Raw genomic sequence first — 20132 nt, 5'->3', positions numbered from 1 at the left:
TTAGGAATAAATTTAACAAAAAAGTACAAAACTTACACTCTAAAAACTACAAGACGTTGTTGAACAAAATTAAAGATATTTAAAATGGAAAAAATCACACATTTTCATGGATTGTAAGACTTAACATTAAGATAGCTATATTTTCCATACTAACTTGCAGACTCAAAGCAATCTATGAGAATTCCAAATGCTTCTTTATAGAAAATGATACACCAATTCTAAAATTCATATGGGACTGCAAGGAACCTAGAGTAGCCAAAAACAATCCTGAAAAGAAAAACAGAGTTATAGGACTAACGCTTCCCAATTTCAAAACTTACTACAAAGCAACCATAATCAAGACAGTGTTGTACTATACAAGAATAGGCATACAGATCAACACAATGGAATTAAAAGTCCAGAAATAATCTCATACATCTATGGTCAAATGATATTTGAAAAAAATCATTCCATGTGGAAAGAACAGTCTTTTCAACAAATGGTGCTGTGACAACTGGAGATCCATGCAAAAGTATGAAGTTGGACCATTATCTCATACCAACTACAAAAAACTAGCTCAAAACAAATGAAAGACATAAATGTAAAAGCTAAAATTATAAAACTCTTAGAAGAAAACATAGGGATGAATCTTTATGACCTGATGTTTGCCAAAAAATTCTTGTGTATAACACAAAAAGCACAAGTAACAAAAGAAAAAATCAGATAAACTGGACCTCATCAAAATTTAAAAGTTGTATGTATCAAAGGACACTATCAAGAGACTAGAAAGACAACCCACAGAATGGGAGAAAACATTTGCAAATTTCATATCTCAAAAGAGATTTATATCTAGACTATATAATGAATTCTTATAACTCAATAAGAAGACAAATAACTCAATTCAAAAACTGGCAAAGGACATGAATGAACATTACTCCAAAGAAGATATACAAATGGCTAAAAAGCGCATGAAAAGTTGGTAGGCATCATTTGTCACGAGGGAAATGAAATCAAAACCACAATGAGATACTACTTTATAGCTACTAGGATTCTGGGCACAGATGGATTTGAAAAGTCACATAACAATTATTAGAGAGGATGTAGAAGAGTCCTCATACACAGCTGGTGGGAATGTAAAACGGTGTAGCTGCTTTGGAAAATAGTCTGGCCATTCCTCAAAAAATAAAACATAAAGTTTCTATGTGACCTGATAAATATCCAGCAGATATAAAAACATATATCCACACAAAAACCTGAACATGAGTGTTCATAGCAGATTATTTATAATAGCCAAAAGGAGAAAACAACCCAAATGTCCACCAACAGATTTAAGGATAAAGAAAATGTGGTATAATAATACCATGAAATATTATTTGGCCTCAAAAAGGAATGAACACTGATACTACAACTTGGATAAACCTCAGAAACATTATGTTAAGAGAAAGAAACCAGTCACAAGAGACCACACTGATTCCATTCATGGAATAGGAAAATCTAATTGACACAGAAAATAGATTAGTGGTTGTTTAGGGCTGGGAAAAGCATGAAAAAGAAGAGGATGATACCCAAAGAGTACAAGGTTTCTTTCTGAGGAGATAAATATGTTCTAAAATTGCCTGTGGTGATGACTGCACACATCTATGAACAGACTAAAAGTCACTGAGGTGCACCTTTTAAATGGGAAAACTGTATGATAGATTATATGTCAATAAGTTTGTTTAAAAAGTAAAAATGTTTAAAAATGGTAAAGAAACAATATGGCAGGAAGCTCAAAAAAGCTTAACAATTAAACCATTTTTAAACAGTTTATAAATTCAGTATCTTTGGTACTTTTTAATAGTGTTTAATAGCTCATATTTCTAAATGTAAATATAGGTCAAAATACCATTAATTTTCTCATATGAAATATTGTTAACCTAGTACTAGAAATTAATTCAGTAAATTTATAATTTCAGGGTATGCTGGTCTTCCAACCTAGCCTCATGATGAAAAACTATAATTACTACTTTAAAATAATCAATTTTTAAATATTTTTAATATTTATTAAACATGTATAAGTATAAAGTCATGCCAATCATACACTTATTTTAAAAAATAAATGTTTTGGGGGCGCCTGGGTGGCTTAGTCGGTTAGGCGTCCGACTTTCGCTTAGGTCATGATCTCGCGGTTCGTGGGTTAGAGCCCGGCGTCGGGCTCTGTGCTGACTGCCAGCTCGGAGCCTGGAGCCTGTTTCAGTCTGTGACTCCCTCTCTCTCTGACCCTCCCCTGCTCACGTTGTCTCTCTCTCTCTCCTAGAAATAAATAAAACATTAAAAAAAAAATAGAATGTTTTGGCAAGTTTTCCTTGTAAGTATTGTTTGTGTATGTGTGAGGTTATAGGAAAATAAGTCTTGTCCATCTTAAATAAATACTGGTAAAATTCTTGTACTAAAATAAGAGGAAATTGTCATAAAAAGCTGTGAAGGTATAAAAGAAAAAAAGACTGTTAAGCCCAGAGACAAGCCAGGACATTTCAAACAAGTCTGGCTCAAAGTACACTCAATAGAATTAAGTTTTTGAACTGTTCTCAAGTACCAGATGGTCCAGAATCCACCCCCAGGTCCTACAAGGCCCTGCATAAAAGCATGCCAGAATAAAAAAAAAACAACAAAAAAACAAAAACATGGAACAAAATGTAGAGAACAAGACTAAGAATGAAAGCAACCCAGCCTACAAAGAAGGATGAAAACTGTAAGCAAACTGAAATCATCCAATCTTCTTCAAGCTACGATTTTTAATGCCAATTTCCTATGCTAACTTCACAAACTATAAATGTAGTTTGCAGCTAAATTAAATACACTCAACTTAATTCTTTCAAAAATAGTATTTTTAAGATTGTTCCTATCTGTAAAATACTGCTGCTGTCTACTTTGCCATTTAAGATCTTATAACATAAACAAAAATTACTCAAGTTTAACTTCAAAACCCAAAGGTATATAGAAAAATAATTCAATTATGTAGTAAATACCATCTATAACTCTACAAAAACGAATTCAGCAAACGGTATACCAAAGATTATTTGCAACAGCATTAATTATAATTGATACATCAATTGTCATTGTTCATAAGGGCTTAAGTAAACTATAAAGCATCCAATTAATGAATATAGTCTAAAGACATTAAAAAGATGCTATGATGATCACATAGATCATACCTCTGATGGAAAATACCTACATCAAGTTAAAGAAAACAGAATACAAAATTATACATATATATGTATATATACATATGTATGTGGAGAGAGCCAGGTTATAACTACATTTTTAGAAACATGTAAAGACATCTAAAATCTATAAGGAACTCACCAAACTCCACATCCAAAAAACAAACAACCCAGTGAAGAAATGGGCAGATGATATGAACAGACACTTCTCCAGAGAGGACATCCAGATGGCCAACAGACCCATGAAACGATGCTCAGCATCCCTCCTCATCAGGGAAATACAAATCAAAACCACACTGAGATACCACCTCACACTGGTCAGAGTGGCTAAAATGAGCAAATCAGAGTACTCTAGATGCTTGAGAGTATGTGGAGTAATTTTCACCCTTCTACACTGTTGGTGGGAATGTAAACTGGTGCAGCCCCTCTGGAAAACAGTGTGGAGGTTCCTCAAAAAAAGAACAACAGAACTCCCCTATGACCCAGCAATAGCACTGCTAGGAATTTACCCAAGGGATACAGAAATGCTGAGGCATAGGAGCACATGGACCCCAATGTTCATAGCAGCACTCTCCACAATAGCTAAAACATGGAAAGAGACTAAGTGTCCATCATCGGACGAATGGATCAAGAAGATGTGGTTTATCTATACTATGGAATACTACATGGCAATGAGAAAAAATGAAATCTGGCCGTGTGTAGCAACATGGATGGACCTTGAGGGTGTTATGCTGAGCGAAATAAGTCAGGCAGAGAAAGACAAATACCATATGATTGCACGTATAGGAGGATTAGGAGGAACTTAACGGAGGACCAAGGGGGAGAAGAACGGGGGAAATAGTGGGGGAGAGGGAGAGAGGCAAACCACTAAAGACTCTTAAATACTGAGAACAAACTGAAGACTGATGGGTGTGATGGGGGGAGTGGGGAGATGTGCATGTAGGAGGGCACTTGAGGGGTTGAGCAATGGGTGTTATATGGAAACCAACTTGACAATAAACTATTTGTAAAAAATTTTTAAAAATTAAAAAAAAAAAAAAACATGTAAAGAGGGGCACCTGGGTGGCTCAGTCAAGCTGAGCGACCGACTCTTGATTTTGACTCAGGTCATGATCCCAAGGTCATGGGAGCTGGCTGTCAGCACAGAGCCCAACGTGGGGCTCTAACCCATGGTGAGATCACGACCTGAGCTGAAGACGGACGCTTAACCGACTGAGTCACCCAGGCACCCCGAGTGAAGAATTTTGGAAATAAAAATATCTAAAATAATATTTACATGAGTTCTACAAATAAGAACAACACTTTTTTTTTTTTAAGTTTATTTATTTGCTTTTGAGAAACAGAAAGAAAGCACGAGCAAGGCAAGCGAACAGAGAGAGGGAGAGAGAGAATCCCAAGCAGGCTCCATACTGTCAGCTCAGAGTCCAATGTGCAGCTTGATCTCAAGATCATGAGTTGGTGAGATCATGACCTGTGCCAAAATCAAGAGCTGGACGTTTACCCTACGGAGCCACCCAGGTACCCCAACAACAGCACTTCTATTTACTGAATGTCTCCTATATTTCAACAATATATACATATACATCACCCATAAGGAAAAGGAAGCTCTGAGAGTTTAGGCAACTTGCCATGGGCACTCACAGAGAGTACAGTGGCAGAGGGACAATTCAAATCGATATTTGTCTTGTACTAAGTCCACTGTTCTTCCCACTATATAAAATTTCTCTCAGTATCCCTGGGATAGAAATCTTTTTTTTTTAGGTTTTATTTATTTCTGAGAGAGAGAAAGAGACATTGAACAGGGGAGGGTCAGAGAGAGAGGGAGACACTGAATCTGAAACACGCTCCAGGCTCTGAGCTAGCTGTCAGCACAGAGGCCAACGCAGAGCTAGAACCCACAAACCGTGAGATCATGACCTGAGCTGAAGTCAGACACTTAACCGACTGAGCCACCCAGGCACCCCCCCTGGGATAGAAATCTTGATACTCTGAATATTTTACATACTATTTTACAGTAGGTCACAGATTCTTTGAAGTCTATTCTTTGATATCCTTCCCTAATGTCCTATGCTCCAAGTTTAAAAATCTGGCTTTTTTCTTATTACAAAGAAAAAAAGAGTAGAGAATAAATCATAAGAAAATGGGTGTTATATCCCCCAATGTGGACCCTATGCTCCAAAATAAAATTTGACTTACGTCAAATGTTCCTATGGTTTTATGTTGTCCTCTAAGTACAATCTGAAATGTTATATAGTATCAATCAATTTAAAAACTAAATTACAACAAAAAGTTCCATCATAATCAGAGGATACTCCACAGCACCCCGATGCCTTAGTTCTATCATGCTTTTTCAAGGTACTTATCATCCCAGGAAGTCAGTGTTTATCCCCCTAAAAGACAAAGAGGTACTTTAGTACATGCATGAGTCTAGACCTTATTCTCTTTGTATGTCTAAGGCCTAACACACTGATGACATACAGGAGGCATTCAGTAAATGTTTTCTGAAATAAGAGATCTACCAGCAATAATAGAAGCATCTTGGGTGCACAGAAGTTTCACATTTTTCATATATGCCTAATGATAAATACCTATGCTGTACCTACAGAATACAAGATAAAATGAAGTTACCAATAATCCTTGGTATCAATGATCTATGAAACTTCTAAGTACAACATTTCATAAAAATTAACAACCCTATAAATAATTAAAATCCACTGATTATAAATATTTGGCTAATGCTGATAGTAGTTATTATTATAATTATTATTATTAGCTGCAACCAATTAAACTGATCTTGGACATTTATATCCATTATTTTACATAATCTTCACGACAAATCCAGCAAGTGGTTTATCCATTTTATTGGCTTAAAAAAACAAATAACAACAACAACAACAACAAAAAAGAGTCTAAGACACTTGTTACAGAATCAAATAAAGGATTTAACTTCAGACATTCTCTACAAAGCCCAAGACCTCCCATTATTTCACCCTAGCTCTCTCAAAAATGTTCATATTTGGAATATCAGAAACCTTTAAGTCTAGTGGTTCTAGGTTTTATTTAATAAAATAGTTTGTTTCTTAGGAAATTTTTTTCTGATAACATGGCGTCATCTTTAGCAATAAAATACTGAAGGAACTCCAAGTCCAAACTATGATGTCCAAGAAAATATTAGCTTAAAAATAAATATTGGCATGGTGTACACAAACCTAGACAGGCTTAGGTTTTCAAGAGTAATAAATTCCTAGGCTACAAAATGTAACACTACCTTCTATCAAGTCTACAAAAACCCTCCACTATCTGGTACAATAATCACTTTCTAGAGGTGTGGGCTATGCAATGGTAAGTTGATTTTCACATAAAAAGATGTTGCAGCCTAGAATGTATGTTCAGTTAACCAAGCATCAGTACCATAATTAGCTGTGTCAGAGCTATTTTTCTGTCCCCCAAAATACAACACACTCACTCAGTTTATATGAATTGTTTACACTACTTGGGTTACATTTCTTGCTCCACTCCTTAGCAGCAGCCTGACCTTGAACAAATTATTTCACCTCTATGCTTAAATTTCCTCTTTTGTGAAACAAAGATAATAAGGTTAATCCAGTTATCAGGTGGTATTACTGAAAAGTTCATCAGGCTGTAAAGATTATTAAAAATAGTGCCTGGCACATAAGTGCTGAGTAAGTATTAATTATTATTATCCCAATATTGACCTCTTCTCTCTCTCCCTCTCTTCCCAAACACACACGTACACATACCACACTGTAAATAATTTGTTCCTTTTATATAACAACAGAGGAATGTAGTATCATGTGAATGTTCATTTTCAGAAAGTTGTCTGACTTATTGTCAATAACTGTTTACAGGAAACAGTTTAGCAAATGTGTTTGAAAACAGATATGCCTGGGCTCAAATCTCATATCTACCACTTACAACACAACCCTAAGTAATACAGAAGATTAATTCCTGCTTTATAAAAACTTTGAAGATCAAGTGAAATATAGAAATCACCAAAAAGTACATACTGCTTATTAGGAGTTTAAGAAACATCAGTCCTCTTCCTTCTCAATAGTGTTAAAAGATTATTTTTCTTTCAGTATCTTTGCATGACTATTTAGCCCACTAGCTAACTGTTCCACAACTAAAGATCACACTAAGGCAGAGAAATCACACATAAAATTAAATTCGTAATTTCCAGTTTCTTACCACGTAAGTTTTTTAAATTCAAAATCTAGGCACAATTAGCTATTCATGGCTCATAGTAGGCTTGGGAATAAAAATATGAAGATAAACTACTCCCTCACCCCTATCCCAAGAGAGGATATATCTCTATATCTCCTATATGCCTTACTTGATCACTAAGTTTAAAAAGTATATATTTAAACCAGTGATGCTCAACTAGGGGCAATTTTGTTCCCCAGAAAACATTTGGCACTATCTGGAGATATTTTTGATTGTCCTAAATGGGAAGAGTACTATTAGCATCTCATGGTTATGGATGCTGCAAAACATCCCACAATGCAAAGAACAGTTCCCCACACCAAAGAATTACCTGGTCCAAAATGTCAACAGTGCCAAGGTCAAAAAACCATGATCTAAAAAATATAAATATATTGTAATATAGAAGCTTTCCCCCAAAAAAGTATGGTCTTGCCCCACGGTTCTCAGCCAAATTTTTATTTTTATTGAAACATAACCAGACATAAGCAGCTTGATTATTTCAGATGAGAGACTCCTGATACCATTAACTTCCCCTTTCAAAACCCTCAATGTAAAGGGAGAGGAAGTGAGGCTTACTTTTCTTGTATATCTGTACCATATAAATAACAAGTTTTTAAAAGAGCTCCAAACTGGGGCACCTGAGTGGCTTAGTCGGTTAAGCATCCGACTTTCGCTTAGGTCATGATCTCACGGTTCGTGGGTTCGAGGCCCACGTCAGGCTCTGTGCTGACTGCCAGCTCAGAGCCTGGAGCCTGTTTCAGAGTCTGTGACTCCCTCTCTCTCTGACCCTCCCCTGCTCATGCTGTCTCTCTCTCTCTCTCTCTCTCTCTCTCTCTCCAAGAAATAAATAAAATTAAAAAAAAAAAAAAAAGAGCTCCAACCTTTAATTTTTAAATGCACTTTCAAGTCATGAAAGCATTATTTACATCACAAAGTTAAGTTTCTTATATCTTACTTCTACCTTACTTTTGTACAAAATATTTAAAAGTTCACATTTATCTAAAAGGAAAGTACAGTGCATAAGGCCAATTTTAACATCATTTTTCTATATCAAGTTGACAATGAACAAAAGTTTGCTAAAATACCATACTGATGAAGCTAGAGAGGAAAAGGCACATTCAAACGGTTGCTGGTACAGCCTTTCTGAATGCAAATTAGCAATATCTATCCAAATATCTTTTGGCCCAATAATTATACCCTCCAAAACCTAATGTACATATACACCTGTGCACTAAGGTGCGTGAAAGAATATTCATTCACGCCAGCACTTCAGTAATAGAAAAAAATTGGGAACAACATAAATATCCATCATTAGGTGGCTAATTACAGTATATTCATATAAGGAAAGATCCTAAAGTTTTATATATTTATTTTTAATGTTTGTTTATTTTTGAGGGAGAGAGAGACAGAGTGCAAGCAGGGGAAGGGCAGAGAGAGAGGGAGACACAGAATCCGAAACAGGCTCCAGGCTCTGAGCTGTCAGCACAGAGCCCGATGTGGGGCTCAAACTCATGAACCATGAGATCATGACCTGAGCCTAAGTGGGACACTTAACTGGCTGAGCCACCCAGGTGCCCCGATCCTAGAGTTTTAAAAATAATGAGGGAGAACTATATATGCTGGTATAGAACAATCTCCTAGATTAAGCTAAAATAATAATAATAATAAAGCCATGAAATAATATGCAGCTTACTAAAAAGAAAAATTATGCTTATTTACATATACATCACAGATTGTTGCTGGAAATTCACAAATCAAAGTGGCAAGTATGGCTGCCTCTACGAAGGAGACTGAGGGCTCAGAGCAAGAAGACTTTTATGAGTATTGTTTGAATTTTTTTTAACATGGGCTTATGCTTTTATTTACTGACTGTAAAACTTAAGTCACAAATTCTGAGCCTTAGTATTCTCCAATTTGAAATGATAGTAATAGCCCAGCTCATTGGTTATTGGGAAAATCAGAGACCATAAAATGTTTTGTAAATTATAAAGCAGCACACAAAATTATAAATTAGTCCTCTAACAATTCTCCAGACCAATTATAACAATAGTTTCTATTAATCATTCTTCTGACCAATCTCTCTAGATGCAAAGATGGGAATGTTTAAGATGAAATGTGAGTGTAACCTTAGAACACAGATTTTCACTTTTTATACATTCATTTCAATTTAACAGTGAGTACTCAAAAAAAAGCTACATATAGAAATACTAAATCAGCAGATTCCAAAAGAAATACACACTCACTATTGAAAAGAAGGTAAATAAAAAAAACTATGCCCGTGCTATTATAAAATCTCCATCCTTTTTTTCTTCTTCCAGTCTTTTTTCTATGCATACTTAACTGGGTTAGATCATTTTTCTAAATAAAATGTCTCCACTTTGTAACACAGCATTCAAATGACAACATTCTTCAAATTATTACAAGCTCATAATAAACATAATTTTTAATGAATACCTAGTATTTTATCTTGTTGATAAGAATTTAACCACTTTAAGATGCATGGGTTTGCCTAATGAACTCTGCCTGGTTTTACTTTTCATTTATTTCTACCAATTCTCCAAGTAACCAGATATTTCTTTTTCTCTCATTCTCTCTCTCACTCAACCCATTTTCCTGCTTCTGGTTTCCGAAGTTCCAATATTAAGTGAAAAACTCACAAAACAAAGAAGTATATAACTGTGTTTAATTCCTTGAAGAGTAAGTAAATAAAACACCTTAGATTGAGTCCTTAAATCAGACTATTAGTTAGAAAGGAGATTAGAACTATGATTTGTTACTAAATAAAGATGCTCAATCTTTTTCTACTACATTTTACCGCATTATTGTTCTGTCTGCAAACAGAGTGAAAACAAAGGAATATACTCTTAGGTTACTCCTGGGATACTCTGTATTGGGCCAATCCAACTGTTCCTAATTAATTTTAACTATGACAACTCCTCCCAAATGCTGAACATTCCAAGCCATTTTTGAGAATGGCTGACTATCACTCAAAGAAGTATGGATTTCCTGAGTATACTGGACTATAATTTCAGGCACAGGAGAAAAATATCATTATTGTGCCCTTCCCATAGTCGGAACTCAAGCAATATGTCATGTTAAATAAACACTCTTTCTGCTTCTGAGAACATGTTGTAATTTTTATACTCTGACCTGATATTTACTGTCATAACTGTTAAACCACTAAGATGACACATTTATTAACACATATCATGTATTTTTCTTTAATGAAATTGAAAACAAACACCACCAACTATGAAATTATGAGAGATTTTTTTCCTCCAACTTCCAAAGTTTCTATAATGCGGTTATTATCACTCTTGCAATTAAAAAAAAAAAAAAGCATTAAGGGGAAGAGTATTCTTAGAGCATTTATTGTCTTAGACCATTTACTAAGATTCTTTTCAATTAAGTCCCATTCTAAGGGCTTCTTTATTGTTTTTTTTTTTAATGTTTATTTATTTATCTTGTGAGAGAGAGTGCACACACAGGAGAGGGACAGAGAGAGAGAGAGGAAGGAAAGAATCCCAAGCATAGCAGGAGCCTAACACAGGGATTAATCTCACAAATCGTGAGATCATGACCTGAGCCAAAATCAAGAGCCCAATGCTTAACTTACTTGAGCAACCCAGGCACCCCAATATAATTCATTACATCTAAATTTTTTTTAAAGATTCTATTTTTTTTTTTTTTTTTAAGTAACCTCCACTCCCAGCCTGGGTCTCGAACTCACAACCCCAAGATAAAGAGTCATATGCTCTACTGACTTACTTAGCCAGTCAGGAGCGCCCTAAGGATTTTTTTATTATTAAAAAGAGAATTCTTGCTAAATTAAACAAGAAAATTTCAGCATAAAGCTGAACTGCTGGAAGATCATTAAAAAAACTCATATCATGTCATATTTCAATAAAATAACACTTTTTATCATCATCAAGAACACCGCTTGTATACCCATAATTATACTGTCTACATACCATAAAAAAACACTGGAGATTCAGAAGCAAAAGACATGGCTTCCAGCCTCAAGAAGTTTACTATCTAATTAGGACAAAAGGACATTTAGTGAAAAAGAGCATCAAAAATACAAGGGAGCACTGGATATGCCAAGCATCTAGTACACAGAGAAGAGTAAAATAGCTTTTGAAATCCCTGGTTCAAATCTCAGATCTACCACATAATAGCTCATGTAAATTACTTCCCTCATTTGTAAAACTGACTGTTAAATGAAGTAAAACTTGCATATAGTAACACCCTTGCATATACAGTAAAAAAATATTCCTTACATATAGTAAGAAAGACTGATAGTATTATTAAGGATACAGGCTTGAGGAAGAAATGGGCAATTGGAAAAGCTTAAAGAAAGTATTAATATCTTTTTTGTAATCTATCACCACAAGCAAAAATCACAAGATCTCTCTCACTCAAGTTTTACTTCCTTTATAGAATAAACTATAATATCTAGTGAAGACAACTGAAATTAGAAAACACTAAAGCTATACAACACGAAAGTACCCTTGGAAAGTTCCACTAGGGCTATAAATCATAGAATATGATTTATAAAAAAGAATATTAGTGGGAAAGGTCCTTAAATCAGCTAATTCAAACTCCCCTACTAGAATGTAAGTTCCATGTTTTGTCTCCAGGAATTGTTATCTATTTTGTTCCTTAGTATAGCTGCAGTACCTAGAATAATTTCTAGCACACAGTGAATACTCAACAACTTTTTGTTGAGTGACTCTTAAAATTAAGAAAATCAAGGCCCTGGAGGCCTAACTCAATGCCACAGAGTTAGCTCCTGGCATATCTAAGACTGGAACTAACATTTCATTATTCTAGTATTCTATCCTCTCTAGAAGCTAAAATATGATAATTTAGATGATTTATTTTGGTGGTTGGGGAGTTGGCAGGTTGGCTGTCAGGCAGGGAAAGAGGAAGGAAGGAGTAAATTAAAATATTTTTCACATTTTCCCCCCAAACTGTCAGCTTTGCTTAACTGATAAAGGCAAAATACTATAAACAAGACTATCCTAGCATAGTGCCTAGCACATAATAGGTACTTAACAAATATTTGTTTAAAGAAAGAACCTACTCCAAAACCACTATTATCTCATGACCAGGGACAGAAACTAACTTCAACATCTGTTTAATCTTTTAACAGATTAACAGAGCTCTTTAAAATTTGCAGTCATTCATAAGACAGTTTTTAATCACTTTCTTCCAGATGGGCAAAGGAAGAGAGATGAATTAAAAGATGTCCCTGCCCTGGAGGATTTCTCTCTTGAGCATGCCTGTGTCTAAGTGTGTGTGTTGGGGGGAGGGGGAGGAGTGTGACACAAATAGATCAATAATGAATGTGAGACCAGGCTGATTACCTTAGTTTATTTGCTTCAAGCAATTAAAAACTTAAATCGAAAAAATACAAATTAGAAAAGTTTTAAAATAACAAGGAGGCACATTAGGGTATATTAACACTTAGGTTCTTTTTCATATCCCTTTACATGTATCTTATTGCTTCTTAATGTCTTAAAATCAAAATATTCTAACCTGATTTAATTTGAATTTTCAATATAAATGAACCATCTATGTACATTCTCTCATATGTGAGACACTGAAGGGTAATACTGAATCAGTATTACATGTTAATATTTAAATACATAACCACAAGAACATATTTAAATTATTTAACTGTCTATAAAACTGACAGAGCCTGAAGAAAATTTCCAGAGATGAATGATAGTAAACAGAAACTAAAAAACATAGTATTACCCAGGGAGAGAATAAAGTATGTACACAACTAAGAAACAAATCTATAGAAGACTTCAAGAAAACAAAAACTTCAAGAGAGGAAAACTCCTGCCTCATTTGGCCAACACAGCCAGAGAGCAAGAGCTTGGCCAATGGGATCTCGTATAATGCAAGTCACTAACTAGACTCACAAAAAGTGAACACCCAAAAGTCAATGTTGCCACTACTCATATTTGAGTTTCAGGACGACCCTTCCGAAGAGATTCACCACCAAAACTAAACTGCCACATTCCAAGGATTCTTCTCTGTCATCTGCTTGTCAAAATACAATAAGCAACACCAAGAAAACTGGGAAACAAACAGACTTCGGTTATGAAACTGAGAAATCCTGCAAATTGAAGTTAGTTATTTTACCTGAGGGACCTGTTTATAGGTGACTCCAGGTTCCTGGGGGAGAAAACATTATTCACTCAGTTTCTCTATCCCAGAGTGCTAAGTGATACACTCCAAAGCCTTTTGCTCCAACACAGGAAACTCCTCGGCCCAAATGTATAAGCACTAACAAATCTAGGCCAAGGAGACTACAAGGTAGCAGGGAGATATAAGGCAGGAAGGAAGGCTGTGGTGGGCCTCTACGGGGAAGTACATGGTCACCAGCTTTGTAGAAAACAAACTGAGAATTTGAGGTTGAGGGTGAGTTTTGGTCAGAGGAGCAGGAAGGGACTGACAGGTGCATGTCACCTCATCATCCTGAACATCATGAGATTACAATCGGCTCTCTTTACAGACAGGGAGGAACAAGGCTCCCAGAGTGAATGATGTTGAAGCACAAGGTTTTCTGGGAAGCAAGAGGACTGGGCTCTACAGGAAACAGAAAGACAAGAGGAAAGACCCAGAGAACAGGTTCTCTCCCGCGTAATGAGTGATCTCAATAGTCATTCCCAGCACCAAGACTGGTGGAACCATCACACCTGTAAAAGGATGTTTCCCTGTTATCCATGTGGGCAACGATTAAGTGAAAGCCCACCCGGTTAGAGTGGAAGCAGGAAGAGACATAACTGGGGGGTCTGACCCAGAAGGAAACCTGATCAGGAGGGGAAGAGGCTGAGTTCAGGAACAGGCTAGCAGGGTAATAAGTACTTGGGGAGAAGAAGACTTAACTTGGAAGAGAGACGGACTATCAGAAACTGCTGGGGAAGGGAGGACTTTCTTTCACTGGACTCCACGGGGAAAGGGCCAGTTTCGAGAGGAAAGACAGGCTTAGAGGGGACCCTGAGCGTCTAGGTCTGGAAGGTGATTATTAACTACGAGAAGCGCTCTGCATGGCCCAACCTCGTGCGGGGCGAGGGCTGACCAGGGGGTGAGGCTGATCCGCGCGAGCTCAACAGGAGCTCACCTGGAGCGCGTCCGGCCTGGAAGGAGGAAACTTCCTGGCTGGGTGAAAGCTGCGTGGAGTGAGAGGGGCCAGACGGCAGCTGAGCAGGGAAGGGGGCACTGTCCACTCAGCTGTGGGACGTAGTGGCGGCGGGACCCGGCTCGGCGGGGGGGGGGGGGGGGGGGGGGGGGGGTTGTGGGGCGGAGCCAAGGCTGCAGCGGCGGAGCTGCTGGCTCGGGATGGCGCCCTCCCTCAGTCACAGTGTCTCACACTCGCACGATACACACGCTCTCTCTCTCTCTCTCACTATCGGCCACCCCGCCCGGGGCGAGAAAAACTGCCCGGGTCGGTGAACCACAGGACGGTGGGGGAGGGGGTCGGGTTGGGGACACCGACCGACTGAGCCGGACCGGCGGGCGGCGTTACCTGTGTCAAGGAGAGCTGGGCCGCCGCAGCCATGGTGTTTCCATCATGCACGGGAGGGGAAGGAAGGACGGGCGAACTGGGGCTCCGGGCGGGGAGGAGGCGGAGGGAGCGGTCAGAGGCGAGGCCCGGGCAGGCGGGCGGGCGTCTCCCCTAACTTCGACAACTTCCCTCCTCTTGCCCGCCCCGCCCCGCCTGGCCCCGCCCGCCCGGCGCCGGCGCGGCAGCGCCCAAATCCTGGCGCCGGAGTTTGCGCTGCCGGACGGGAGCTTTACACATCCCCACCCCACCCCCACGCACGGGACCGCCCGAGAAAACCCGGTGCGGATATAAAAGTAAGGCGGACGGGCCGTGTAGGCTTTGGGCTGGTGAGATCAAGATAGAAATAACGGGACTTCATATATGCTAGACTCCGTGCTAGACACTTTATCTTTCAAGGGTATGAATAGAAGGAACTGAGACACAAATAAATCGTATAAATGAGGAAACTGAAACACAAATAAGTGTTTTACCTAAGGTCATACAGCTGATTAGAGAGTCAGATTAGAATCCAGGTCTAACTCCAAAAACTTTCATTTAACCAGCTGCTATTAGGGTGCAATACTGAAAAAGAAGACTTTTGGGGCACTTGGGTGACTAAGTCGGTTAAACATCTGACTCTTGATTTCAGTTCAAATCCTGAGTTCATGAGTTCACGCGTTCAAGCCCCATACCAGGCTCCTTGCGCTGGCAGTTCAGAGACTGCTTGGGATTCACTCTCCTCTCTCTCTGCCCCTTCCATACACTCACTGTCTCTCTCTCAAAAAATAAATAATGAACTTTAAAATTTAAAAGAAAGAGAGAGAAAAAGAAAGAGAGAGAGAGAGAAAGAAGACTTTTAAGTCATTCCCTCCAGGAGCCAAAACCCAAGTGGGAGGGGTGGAGGAATAATTTTCTTGCCTGCTTGCTGCCTGCCACACGTATACGGTTTTATAAAAGAGCCCTGGGACCTGCTCAGGTGCCTGCATCATGCCTAACTCCTCCCATTGTCCACCTGGCAAACTTCTACTTTCTCAGCACTTGCTCAAGTATCTTCCCCTTTGCAAAGCATCTCCTGACCTCCCCAAGTCAGAGTTACACACTCTTCCTTAACATTCCTTCTCTGCCTTGTGAAGTCATTATCACTCTAATGGTTCTTTACATCTGTCTACCCCTCTAGACTGAGAGCTCCTCAATGGCAAGGAGTGTTTATGATATATCTGTATATCATCAGACCCTAGCATATAGCATGTACTCAGTAAAGACCTTTGTTCCCACCTGTGTTAAACATAATGCATCCTACACTATCTCATACTGCCATCTTCAGTTGGAATTACCAACCAGTTCCTAGAAACCCTGATCTTTAAAGACTTGGCTTATACACCACCTACTTTAAGAATATTTATGGGAACAACTACCTTACCTCCTAGTTGCTCTGATATAATCCTTTTTATATTCTGCCTTGTTTTTCTGTACCCCACTACACTATAAAATCCTTGAGGACAGGGGGCTGACTCATTACTACATCCCATTCGCAGTTTAGCTTACCACAGAGTAGGCCTCAATAAATGTTTTTGCCCAGAATTGGTCTTCCTTTCTCAGTCATGGTGGCTTCCCACATCAACAAACCACAACTCTATCAGGCCCATGTCCTTTTAACCATTATCATTGCAGTCCCCATTTGACCTACTAGGAGAGCCAACTGAACAAGACCCATATGACGGAGTAAGCCTCACCTAAATTTTTAGACCTTTGCCACCATAGGCAAACCATCCCAGAAATGCCCCCAGAAACTCCTAACTCTACTCCACCCCCTTTTTACAAGGTGCAGCCATAAGGAGCTAGTCATGCAGGTCTGGTAGACAACCACTTATTCAACAGTCTCCTTTGGTCTCTTTTTGCTGTTATTCTTTTTAACTCAAGGGAGAAGGGGAGATACTGTTTTAAACTATTCTACCTTGGTACATTTGTCAGCTATAACCACAACTGATGTTTCTATTTGACTCTTCTATTTTACATTATCACATTTGAGCTTCACAACAACCCTAAAAGGCATGAACCCACTTTATAGATGTGGTAAATGAAGGAACGGGGGTTAAATGACTTGCCCAAAGTTATACAGCTAATAACCAAAGCAGTATAGCATAGCAGAATAAACAGGGCTTATATATCAGAAACATCCAGGTTACAATTCTGGCTCCACCATTTACTAGCTGTACAATCTTAGGATTGTTGTGAGGATGAATAAGATAGCATATATGAAAATCTCTATAGATGTAGGTAGTTGTAGATGTAGATGTGGGTTAAGAAGTCTGAAATCCATGGAGTGAATTACCATGGGAAACACAAATTCACTTGCTATTCAAAGAGGTTCCTCCAAATGATATGAAATACAAGATAATATTCTTGTTTGAATAGAGTAGAATTCCTCATGTATAGAGTTTTCTAGAAGGCAGTTGGGATAATAAGGAGCATATTGGAATCATTTCATGTGTGGCCTCAAACAAACCATTTAACCTTTATTGAGCCTCAGCTTCTCATATATAAAAATGAGCAGATCAGGGGCACCTGAGGTGGCTCAGTCCTTTAAGTGGCCAACTCTTAGTTTTGGCTCAGGTCATAATCTCAGAGTTTGTGATTTCAAGCCCCATATCCAGCTCCTCACTGACAGTGCAGAGACTGCTTGGGATTCTCTCTTTCTCTCTCTCTCTTTCTCTCTCTCTCTCTCTCTCTTTCTCTCAATAAATAAACTTAAAAAAAATAATGAGCAAATCAATGTGGAAAATGTGGAGGATATATAAGGAATTATTACTGTTATAATCACTGTGTGGTTTATAGTAAATCAAAACCAACACATTGTATTTTTTTAGTATTGCATTTCACAGTTTATGTTTTTACATATAGCATTTAGCACAACTCCTAGAGATGAATACATGATAAAAGTTTATTGAAATGAACTAAATGCATAGTCTCACGTGTAGTCATTACTTGCATCTTCATTTTATCCCCATTCTACAGATGTGAAAACCAAAGAACAGATATTTTATAAATAACTTGTTTAAGCAAGGGCAATGTAAAGCAGGTTTGAGTCTTTTAAAATAATAATAATGATAATCAGAGCCCTCGGCAAGGGAAGACAAGCTAAAAATCATTACATGGGAGTTTCCCCAGGCCCCTTTCCAGACCACCAATAATTTTTACTGGCTTCCTTTTCTATTCATCAGTTCCGGTTTAAATTTAAAACTTGACATGTAATGGAGGATGAGAATGATGGTCCAAACTCCCAAAAAGGCCTAGAACTTCTGAGACTGGATATTTTTTTTTAATGACACACCAATGACAGTTTGCAAATGCCTGTCCCAGATCTCATCAAAGCACTGGGTCATATCCCAAATCTATTTTAGGAGAGTAAAATGTAGCTACTGGAAGATATGTTGTGATCTAATTCATTGTAACAAGAATGAGCATTATGGAGCAGACAAACAGGCTTACCTGTTTTTCCTAGGGCAACTTAATGTCTTTGGGTCTCTAAGCTTCATATTCCTCATATGTACATTGGAGATATTAATACCCACTTGTAGGGATGATAAAAGGACTACAAATCATGCATAAATGTTTTATCAAAGAGCCTTGACTGGAATAGATGCCTAATAAGTAGCTATAAAGATACCATTCTTCAAGATCACCGTTTAACTCTACCCATCAGACAACTCTCCAATTACAAAGTAAGTTTTGCAGATATGTGAACTTATTTCATTTAATCCTCACAACAACCCTATAGGGATTATTATTTTTATTTTATAGAAGAGCAATTTGTCCAAATCCATACTGACAAAGGTAGACATTATACATAGGTCTTCCACCTCAAATGTGCTTTTTACTAGGGCGTGTTGCTGGTACCCTGTAGATATTGATCACCTCCAAGAAGCCTTGTTAAAATGATGCTTTGACCACGGAAAGCTGAAGATTATAATAACCCTAAACCCAAGACGATCCTGAAGAAGAGCACTTAGACCATGAACAGCTTTGTCATGGGCCTATCTTTCCATCTTTCTATCCTACTCTAACACCCACTCCTTCTCCCCAACCCACCCTTCAGGGACACCACAGCTACTTTTATTTCTTTATATTCCAACTTTAGAAGTGACTGTCCTATCATCTCTTCATGAACAAGGCACATCTGTAATGTCAGCATTTAGAAATACAGGATGCTTGATTGAAACTATGGGAGAAAAAAAAACTGAGGAGTTCTCTGAATATACAAAGAACCAGTTTATTTGCATGAGACTTTGAGAAAGGCCTTCCATATAAATGGTGCTAAGCAACAACAACAACAATAAAAAAAACTTGAACTACAATTGTAGTGATAATCTGGAGCTCATGCTTCCAAGCTATTGGTTGCATAAATATAGCCCATTATTGTTCATGTTTGCCCAGGGCAGAAAGAATATGTGAGGCTGCACAATAATAACAATTGTGCTACACAAATAACTGTCCCTGTGCCAGGAACTGAAAAGAACAAGCAGTAAGATTTTTAAATGCCATGCACACCCAGGGTGTGATAGGACGTTTCAAAATTGTCTTCATCACTAATTTTTCAGGGCAATGGAGTGTCCTGGGAAGAGTCTGAATTTAGAAGTGAGAAGGCCCAGTCTGGTCCAGTCTCGGCTCTGCTGCCTCCTAATTTTGTGAACTTGGGCAAGTCTGTGAACTCTACCAAGCCATTGTTTCCTGTTAAACTGAAGGTGATAATAGCACATACCTGATTGTGCTATTATAATGATTAAATGAAGTTTCATGTGAAAGCAGTTAGCCTGGTACCTGGAACACAGGGGACACTAGATGAACAGTAGCTCCTTTTTCTTCTTACTAGAGATTACTTAGGGGTTGAGAAATCAGAAACAAAATAGAAATCATTTTCAAAGATCTTCACTGGTTTACCAAAACCTACCTTGATGGATTTTTTAATAAAATCCATTCATCCACTAGTAATATTTATTGAGTACTACAGAGATTATTACACTGGTGTCCCAAAAGTCCCATTGGCTTCTAGTGAGCAAGCAAACGCAGTTTTACACTTGCCCTATTTCTTCCTTTTTTCTTTCCTTCCTTTGCCTTTCCTCCTTTCCTTTTTCTTTTTCTTTCTTTCTTTCTTTCTTTCTTTCTTT

At 38.0% G+C, this 20132-nt stretch overlaps 1 protein-coding gene across 1 annotated transcript in view; it reads right to left on the bottom strand.

The window, feature by feature from the left end:
• The window catches only part of LOC120235728 (epidermal growth factor receptor substrate 15-like), a 66072-nt gene extending 50961 nt beyond the window's left edge, over positions 1-15111 (bottom strand). The window contains exon 1 of the mRNA XM_039238165.1: positions 14950-15111. Within this exon, the coding sequence (XP_039094096.1) occupies positions 14950-14982 (33 nt within the window). The 5' untranslated portion in view covers positions 14983-15111. The remainder of the gene's footprint in view (positions 1-14949) is intronic.
• Positions 15112-20132: the final 5021 nt, after the last annotated feature.

The sequence above is a fragment of the Hyaena hyaena genome, unplaced genomic scaffold (assembly GCF_003009895.1).
Source record: "Hyaena hyaena isolate Hyena2069 unplaced genomic scaffold, ASM300989v1 scaffold_5, whole genome shotgun sequence".
NCBI lineage: Eukaryota > Metazoa > Chordata > Mammalia > Carnivora > Hyaenidae > Hyaena > Hyaena hyaena.
The sequence above is the reverse complement of the archived record's forward strand: the minus strand, read 5'-3'. Positions and strand labels throughout refer to the sequence as shown.